Source organism: Lepidothrix coronata, unplaced genomic scaffold (genome assembly GCF_001604755.1).
Source record: "Lepidothrix coronata isolate B3197 unplaced genomic scaffold, Lepidothrix_coronata-1.0 Scaffold201, whole genome shotgun sequence".
In the NCBI taxonomy this organism is placed as follows: Eukaryota; Metazoa; Chordata; class Aves; order Passeriformes; family Pipridae; genus Lepidothrix; species Lepidothrix coronata.
The window spans coordinates 1,389,443-1,399,025 of NW_016690381.1; the positions used below are offsets into that span (position 1 = coordinate 1,389,443).

Sequence of the window (9,583 nt, forward strand, 5' to 3'; positions counted from 1 at the left end):
CAGAAGAAAAGCTAGGACACTGGGGAGAAGCCAGAGACCAGGCAAACCTGGGGAAAGCTCACCACAAGGTTTACTTTTGTTGTACTGAGTAACTGAGAATGCCAGGAGGTGAACATGTGGCTGTTGCCTCAGAGACTAAACTTAGGGCAAGGTCATCTTAAGGATAAAGAGTGCCAAAGCTAAAGCAGCTCAGGCAATGCCAGTCAAGCAGTGGGGTGTGGGGAGGAATCCCTGAGCTGTCACCAGCTCATCAGTCCTTGGCACAGAGCAATGAGGAGCCAATTCACCTTCTCAGCCCTCGAGGCAGTTTTGCCCCGTTAGGACAGAGACCCATGAGCTCAGCTGTACCACAGTGTCAGTGCTCCCAGTCCTGCTGCAACACAGGGAGCCAACCCAGCCCATGGTGAAGCTGAGCCCCTAGGTCTAGGAATCAAACTGGTCAACTCCCATCACAGTCAGAGCCTGATCCCTGTCTGCCTGAACATAGCAGAAGCAGTGACAACGTAGAGCTTCTTGAGAGAGGGCTCCTATTAATGCCTTGCTCACATTCACTGGCCACATTGTGCCTCTATTGCTGCCAGATCTCTCCATGGAGTAAATCATATTGACTGTGTTTATTATAAGAACTAAGTGATCAGCTGTGAACTTTCTTTGACATAAATATTTTGCCATTAGCAATGACAAATAGCAACGCTCACGCTGTAAAAGTAACATTGGATTATTCCTCTCCATGGGGGCATTCACGTCAAGAGAAATCAGAAGGGAATTGTGATTGGAGGAATGGGTGAAAGGAAGAATGTGATGGCAAGAATATTTATCCCACTGTGTAAGAAGAGTTAAGAAAGTATTTTTATCAGAAGTGAAAAGAATGGATTTTTCCAGAGAGCTCTGGAGTGCCTGTGCAGAGGCAGCTCTGACTGCCATGGTCAGGGTGTACACACTACACCACACCAGCATTTCCTGGGGGGATCAGGTCCAGCACTTTTCTTCTGAATCCCATTATTACTAAACCACTGCAGTTATACAGCTGAACAAAACAGGGATTTTCCACTGTTGCAAGATTTCCTACTTTTTCACTGGTGATGTTGGCACCTCAAACCCCGTCTGCTCTCAGGCTGAACAGGACGGGAGAATGCTGAGCAGAAGAGGAAATTAATTTCTCTGAGGAGATTTTTTTTCCAAAGGTACAAATGAAGAGCTGGTGCTTTAAAAATAGCATTGACTATACTTCTATAGCACACGTCCTCCAGGGAATTCAGTCAGAGCATGTAAGCTTGTCGCTTCCCTCCTGAGGCAGGCAGGCTCACGTGAATGCGGATGCTCAGGCTCAGGGAGGACCAAACTCACGCCAGGCTCTCCCAGCAGGAAGTCACAGAGAAGTTAAAAAACCAGGAGGATGCCTACACATGTGTTCATGCATACTGTACTTCATGGACTAGAGGGCAAGTACATTGAAATAAATACCAGGTCTAACAGTTAGCTTTCCTTTTATATAAAGTTCTTTAGGGACTGCAGAGCTGCAGGCTTGGATTGGAAACTGGTGAACCCAAACCATCTTCAGGCAGGAAGTGCTGGCAACTTCCTGCCTGGATCCAAGGGCTGCAGTAACAGGTCTGGAGAAAGGATCACCTTAAAAGGGTGAGGATCCCTGGAGAGCTTAGACCGAGTTTGCAGATGCATGGGCAGATGCATCCCATGCAGGATGGATGCAGGATGCAATGCCATCAGCCAGGGTGTGTTACAAGGACTTCCAGCAAGACTCTTTAGAGCCAGGGAAGAATCATAGGACATAGCTAATAGGCAGGCAATATTACTGGGGTTTTCTCCCCCAGCTTGGAATTTGTGGAGGCTGTAATGGAGAGGAGTTCTGGGAACTGTCAGCACAGCAATACATTGTGGGGGAAGGTCATTCCTGAGGCAGACACAGAGGACACATTGCAGGGAACTGAACATAGGAATTAGGGCTCTCCAGATTGAAGATTTAAGTCTACTGGAAGGACAAGCACCCAGAAAGGAGCTGCAGGATGAAAAGAGATTGATACAGAACAGCAGTCAATTGTGTGTCCACAGGACAGTGCTGTGCTAGAAACCCAGTGATAAGCTATATACCAAAATGGCAAATCCCTGAACCCAGGGGACTTGGAATGAGGCTCTGCTTTTGAGGATCTCTGAAGACAGGAGTTCACTTTGGATGAAGGGAAAAAGTCTCCTATATATAGCAAAAAAGCCAAGGCAGTTGCATCGCACACACACACAAAAAAGTAAGTCACAGATACAAGCAAAATATGGGCAATCTGGCTTTAACAGTCAAAGCCAACATCTGCCCTGTGGTGGGACCCTCAGAGACAGACAAGACATGGCTAAGATGTGACCCCTGCAATTCAGGAGAGGGGTTTCCTCTACTGAATGCTAAATTCAGGCAGGTTTAGAGATGAATGAAAACTGCACACCATAAGGGACGGCCAGGAATAGAAAGCCCATGTGGGGGAAGAACGCTCTAGATGTAGCAAATGCATTTCCAAGAGGCTTTTATCATTCTTATTTTGTCACTACTATCAACAATAATAAGAAAAGAGCTTACAGAGCAGCCTCCCCAATCCCTAAGCAATGCATCCAGAGATTAGCAGCAGAGAGCAGTGGGCAGCAGAGAAAAGCTGTTCAAGGAATGTAGAGGCATGCATAATGAGATTATGGAATTGGAGTTGCATGTTTTCAAGGATAAATGTGATATTATTGCACTGGCAAAGGCATAGCAGGAGCAGGGGAAAGGATGAGAAATAGCCTGTCAGAAGAGAGGGATTGCTGCAGTTGAGCTCCAACAGGACAGGGACAAGTGGGAAGTGGAGGCAGCGAGGAGGAGAGGAAGTGCACATCCTACTTGACATGCAGATATGCAGAGAAGCATTTTGCAAAGTGGGTGATGTCATCGTGTTTTTCTCAGCCTTCAGGACAGCAAGAGAAAAATAGATGAAACCAGCACATGCAGAGGAGTCTGTAAGACGAGTAGACTTTCCCCCTCCCCTCCGTGCAACACTAATTGCTCAAATATTGATCGGGGAAATAATTTGTGAGGACTAAAGGAGGAAAAGAAATCCTTTTTTCTTAAGAGGCAAAAAGGGCAATGTTTTTGCAGAGTTGCTAGAAAGGTCCAGGTGATCAGAGAATTTCCAAAACCATGTAAGTTAATTTAAGATATTCAGTTGGTCTAAATTTTATTTGTTTATACTGGAAAACATGAAACAACTGCAGTCAGTGATTTTTCAGGATACCACATGAAGTCTAGTTGGACTTACAGCTAGGCTGGTTCTCCCAAGGGGCACGAGTGTCTCACCAAGCTGGTGAGAGACCCATGGATCATAACTAGCCTTGGTTAGTAGAAAGCAACAGCTTCAGGAGGGACTTTGGCAAGCCAGGGCTGCCAGCTGGGCTGTGGGTGACAGGAACCAGCTGCCCAGGCTTAGTCTTGGCAAGAGAAAGAGCAATTAGGATCAAAAACCCAAACCAGAGCACTGGAGCACTGCTAGCCACTACTGCCCTGGCATGGACACGAAGCCTCAGGAAAAAGCAGCAGTTCTGCTTGGCTTCTGGAGAGCTGCTTTTCTTCCCTGAGAAAAGGAAAAGGAAAACTACCATGCAACAAAATCTAAGAGCTACTCCCGAAAATACGTGTACCTCATCCTCTTCTAGGGTAAATCCTGACAGAAGTGAGCACTAGAGAGTCATCTGTGGTTAAAAATGGATGTTGGGAGTACACTAAAGTACAGGAAGAATACCATTAAAAAAAAAAAAAAACAAAAACAAGAATCAACCACCAAACTATCAAGATAGACTGGGAGAATGATAAAAATAAGCATGAACATGCAAAAACAGTGACTGCAGGAAGAGGAGGAAGCATCCACAAAGCCTGCAGTGGGTATTTCTCAGAGATATACAGGCAAATAGCCACAGGAAGCAGGAGAATCAGACCCTTTGAAATATATTCTAAGGTTAGAGAGAAACGAATGGAGAGTTTTATTAAATAACTGCCCGATAAATATTTTTTCATTTGGTGCGGGGCAAGTCCCTCAGTTCTCAATTTTGTGCACAGGGGTTTTCCCACTGGGCAAGGTGAGTGCAGGGGAGGACAGCACAGCGAGGGCTTCCAAGCTCGGTGGACTGGTGGGTGAAGTGGTTTGGGCACTGGTTGCACAGCCTGGCCCTGGGGAAGGGCTGGGGTGCTGCCCTGACACCTTCACACGGGGAGAGTGCAGCTGCAGGTACAGGGTGGGAGAGCAAACACCCCTCTGGCAGTGCTGGGGGTGACAGCAAGGATGGGGTTCCAACAGCCATCCAGTGCCTCTTCCAGAAATCTAGAGGCTCTCAAAGAGTGGGTGTTACAAAACACAAGAGTATTCTCTCAAGTCACGTACAGGGTTAAGCTTCACACATAAATAAGACCCTGCCTGCCGCGAGGTGGATAGTTTAAAAGCCAGACACAGTAGTCAAAAGATACAGGTAAATCCCCAGTGGATAAGAGAGCAACAAAAATTAAGATCTGGGAGATTCTTTTCTTATTTGAATGCTGTTTTCCACCCTAGGGTACATCACATATAATCCCATTTAAGTAAATAATAAAATCCACAAAACAAACAAAAAACCCCAACCCAAGAACAACAACAAAAAAGCAGCAAAACCAAACACCTAAAATGCAAATACAAATAAAAGACAACTCACTCAGCATTTAACTGGTTCCACTGTAACCCTGAGAAGTTCTGCAGTAAGCTGGTATGGAGGGGTCAGGTCAGGCGCTGTGCAGAAAATGTTAAAATACAGCCAGTGCTGACAGCCAAAGCCCCCCATGCTGGAGCAGGAGTCAGAAAACAGGCACAACTACAGAGGGACTGTGATGGCTTTGGGGGAGAATCTGCATTTGTAGCCATTTTCTTGACTTCTTAAAGAGAAGAAGCATCTTGTAATTGTTCCGTTTGTTACATGAAAATACCTTTGCATTGAGTTGCACAAGTCTGAAGAAAAAGAATAAGCAACAGTAGTTCAGGTTTCCCCAACAGTGGTTTTAGGCCCTCGTGTGACATTAAACCTCACAACAGTTCACTTTGTTCCCTTTCCACAGGAACAGTTTGAGCTCTCAGACCTGGCAAAGCAGATGAAGTCTGGCTTTAGGAGAGGTGACAGAAGTTCCCGGAGGCCCATGCCCTCAGCGAAAGTGCTCCACGCAGTGCCAGCTGAGGAAAGCTGGCCAGGAGCTGTCAGGCAGAGGCTCAGATTTAGCAAACGCAGCCCAAAAGGGAGCCTGGGCACAGCTGGATAGGTCAGATAACAGGTCAGGCTGCCAAGTCCCTCTCCCCATGTCCTTCCATCAGAAGCTGAAGAGTGAGTCCAACCTATTCAATATGTGGATTGAATTTTCATGAAGGTGATCAAAGCAAAGGGCATACTCTGGCTCGAGGGAGAAGCTATCCACCAGCAGGGAGCAAATCGGATAAAGAATAGGCTTAGCCACGCTTCTGTCCCTGCCTGCTAAGCTAATTGTTCCTCACGCCCGTTTTCCCTGCTACGCTTGAGATGAGGGGGAATCTGTGTTTGGGGACTGCTGGAATATTTGAGGTCTGAGAACATACAGCACCACTTTCATTGCAGTAATGAAGGCACAGAATGGCAGCTCTAAATGCTAAAGGTAATGATGCATTACCATTCGCTCTCAATTAATCCAGAGCCTGCAATGCCGAGTGCACTCACTCCGAGAATTTTCTCAGAAAATGAAGCTAGAGTGTATTTCATTTATAAATCACAAAAGACACTTATTTGGCAAGAATAACCCCTGCTCATATACAATAAATCATGAACATCAACAGTCTCTAATGGATTTTGAGTCAGTGCCACAGACAGTGAAGCCCAGGGCCTGTGTTGCAGGATTCCAGGACTGTGCCAAAGGAGCCTTATAAATTATTAATGCATTCAGCACAGTGTCATCTGTGCCACTGGAGAGAAAAAGACATTCTGGGGCTCCGTTTGTCATTAAAAAAGTAATAATGGGTTCAGCAGGCAGACCATGCCTCTCCCATCCCTAGCCAGGATGAGCCAAGTTAGCTCCACACTTCATAAAATCCCTTCCCCAAACTTTCGCACACGCTCTTGGTTCATGACGAGCAGCATTCAGAGAAGAGAAAAAGAGAGGGAAAGAAGTCTGTTGTCACAAGAAGCCCACTAAAGCCAGAGTTCCTGAGGGACAGAGCTAAGGTTTGTGTTCACAAATCTTGCAACAGGGAGATGCATCACAGAGGTAGCTGGGCCCTCTTTCTACTTTGCCATACGGTGAGGACGTGGGTACATAGAAAATTCAAGTTTTGGTCCCTACTGCTCAGTCTCTCATGCTTTTCAGTTATTCATCCCACAGTTTTCAACCTCTCCCCCTTCACTTTTGTCCCCATGGTTACTGAATCACTGTGTTCACAGAGATTTTCCTCACTAAAGAAAATGTGACTAACATGAGGCAGCTAAATTATCAGAGCCAACTCTGACATTGGTTTCTCCCAACATGGATCTTATCTTCAAAATGCCTTCAAATAGATCTGTTGCACTGGTACCAACTTCAAAGTAAGCAGCACTTCAGCTATTGACAGAGACAGAGCTGCATCAGTATTGCACAGGAAGACTTAAAATAAGCTGGAATCAGGTAAAGGATGACATTCAAACACCAGCTTTAGCAAACCCGCAGCCTAGGACTGCATGATACAAATAACTAAAGAGATGCATTTCACCAGAAAAAAATTAAATTAAGCCCAGAAGGGAAGGCATTATTTCCTGATTGGACCTGGGTCTAAGAGTTCGAGCAGATATCCTCTTCTTGAAGGCCAGTTTGGTTGAGCAGCAGGAGACATGCTTGTTTTAGGCCCAAAGAAATCTCTACTACAAAGTGCACCAAAACAGACCACTGGATAACAAGTGTAAAACCTCCAGCCACAGCAATCATTGCCTGCTGACCCACTGCTCAGTGGAGCTTCCCCCACACTGAGCAGCTTAGGTGGTCACAGGGAAGTTTAAACCAGATCACCTCCAAATTACCCAGAAAAAGATACAATAAAACTCATTTGCATCAGAGAGGCCTTTCTCCCCTTCACTTGCAGCATCTGGTCAGCCACAAGAACCCAGATACTAAAGCAAGAGCAGCAGGACAACACTTCATGTAAGCACCACCAGCCACAAACCAGTAGAGACAAGACTTGAGAACAAACGTGGAACTCTTACCTTGGCCGCTACGGAGGAGTTGGGCTTCTCCAGGAGGTCCCAGAGCTTTTTCCTTTTCTCAGCACAGCAAGTGTTATCGAATTCCTCCCCTTCCCTTTCCCTCAGGGTCTCAGCTTCTCTCTTCAGCTCCTCGTTCATCTGCTCCTTCTTCTGGTGGTAGCGGGCCTGGCAGCAGGACTCCAGGTAGATCTCGTCCACCCCCCAGTAGTCCAGCTCCTGGCTGAAGGACAAGGCGCACATCTCCTCCATCATGTGCAGCTTGCCAGTACGGTAGAAGTTCAAGATTGAGGTGAATGCCCCGGGATGCCTGTCAAAGAAGTACTCGTTCTCCTCCAGGTTGTAGTCATCACAGATCTCCATGAGGGAGTCGTGTGTGTTGCAGTCTCTGAGCTTACCCAGCCTGGTCCGCGGCAACCTGTCCAAGGTCCGCCAGAGAACCTCGTGGGCCAGCCCCCCCACGTTGAGCTTGACCCTTCGGGAGCAGGCCTTGCTCCTGACGATCTCGGTGGGGTCCGGAGGCAAAGAGGTAGTAGAGCGAGATCCATGCTTATTCATCCCCAGAGGCATCGCTGGTCCCCCTCAGGCTGGACGCTCCAAGGTGCGGCGCGGGGCAGGGCGCGGGGGCCGGCTCTGCTCACCTCTCCTTCCCCTCCATGCCCCAGAGCTGCAAGAGAGGCCGCGCGTGGGTCCCCGCCCGCCCCGCTAATCTGCGGGGGGGCGGCGGCGCTGTCCGCCCGCCGGTGCTGAACCGCGCCCGGCCCGGCCGACCCGCCCGCTCCCACGTGCGGCCGGGCGCCGCCGCCGAGCTCCCCCGGGCGGCGGCCGGGGGTCCCCCCCGCCCCGGCGGTCCCCGCACGCCCCGTCCGGGAGGGATGCGGAGACCGGGCACGGCCCCGGGAGCCTCTGCTGGCTGGCGGGGCGGGCACGGGGTGGCCCCGAGCACCGCTGGGCGAAGCGCCCCAAAAGGCGCCGGGCCGCCAGCCAGGGGAGCGCTGGCACCGCGTCCCCCAGCCCGGAGCGCCCGGGCCCGCCGGACCCCGGGTGCCCCCACGACCCCGCGGGCCAGCCCCCTCCCTCGGAGCCGGCGGTGCCCCCCGCCCTGCCCAGCCGTGTAGGCTGCGGGGGGGATGAGGAGGCTTTTAGTAACTCCAGCCTTGCGGATTTCCCGAGGAAAGAGCTGGGGCAGGAAAAAGGGGGGAATTTCCAGCCACTCTAACGACGCGCTCTGCCTCTCTGGGCTGCCCAGGGACTCCCCTCGCACCCCCACACCGGCCTCTGCATAACCGGGAAAGCAACGAAAACGGCAATAAGGAAAAACCCCGAGCCTGTCTTAGGGAGCCGGGTGGCTCATGACAGCCCCGAGCACTGTTGCTTACACAAGATGGCACGAAGAGAAACCCCGGCGCGGCCAAGAGCGGCTCCTCCGTGCCCAGCCGGCACAGCCCGGGGCTCGGCCCCGTCCCCGCCGACCCAGGTCCCCCCAGCCCCAAAAACGAACCCCCCGCCTCTGCCTCCCGGCCGCCGCCGCACACGAGGAGAGGCTCCCCTGTCTCGGCCCGAGCCCAGCCCTCACCTACCTCCTCCTGCGGGCTCCCAGCGAGGCGGTGCGGGGTGTGCGGGGCCGAGGGCGGCTACATCCTGCGGCGGGGCGGGCGGCAGGGGCGGCCCCGCTCGCATCCCCCCGCGGGCAGCCTCAAGGCGGAGGGATGGCGGCGGCGCTCCCGGCTGTCCGCGGAGCCCAGGGGGAGGGGAAGGGAAACGAGGTAAATCGTATCCTTGGGCAGGAAGCTTTCCAAGGCCTTCCCTCGGCTGCGGCTCCTCTCTCCTGCCTACAGCCAGCGCCGGAGCCGCGTCTGCCCCCGCCCCCAGCCCGCTCTCCGTGCAGACACAAAGGAAAGCTCCGGTGCTTCCTCCCGCTGCCTCGGAACGGAGATCAACAAGTGCAGCCCGGAGCTCCGGCGTTGCCGAGCGCGGCTGTCCCGGCGCGGGGCGGGCAGGCGGGCTCGGGGCGGACCGGAGGAAGGGCAGCTCCACCGTGAGCTGGAGCCCAGCATTGCAGCGCCCCGGGGCCGCTCCGCACCGGGGCACCGGGCAGACCCTCCCGGGGACCTGCAGCCTCCCTCCCTAAGGCGAGGGGGCTGTGCCGCCAGCTCCCGGTGTCATCACCCGTGAAAACAGGAGCGAGGGCTGGTGCCACAGAAAAGCGATGAGCGGAGAGCGCCAGTCAGCCCAGCAGGGCCCCCGTTGCCTCGCAGACGGTTCCTCGCTGAGCCGGGAGCAGCGGAGCTCAAGGAGGCTGCTCATCGCCCGGGTGAGGGCGAACCGGGCCCTCGCTCCC

General features: G+C 51.8%; 1 protein-coding gene across 1 annotated transcript in view; it reads right to left on the reverse strand.

Annotated features, from left to right (window-relative positions):
• KCNB1 (potassium voltage-gated channel subfamily B member 1) overlaps positions 1-8,862 on the reverse strand; it is a 111,714-nt gene extending 102,852 nt beyond the window's left edge. Inside the window, exons 1-2 of the mRNA XM_017832345.1 lie at positions 8,823-8,862; positions 7,246-7,909 (exon numbers count right to left, since the gene is read on the reverse strand). Of these exons, the coding sequence (XP_017687834.1) occupies positions 7,246-7,812 (567 nt within the window). The 5' untranslated portion in view covers positions 7,813-7,909; positions 8,823-8,862. The remainder of the gene's footprint in view (positions 1-7,245; positions 7,910-8,822) is intronic.
• Positions 8,863-9,583: the final 721 nt, after the last annotated feature.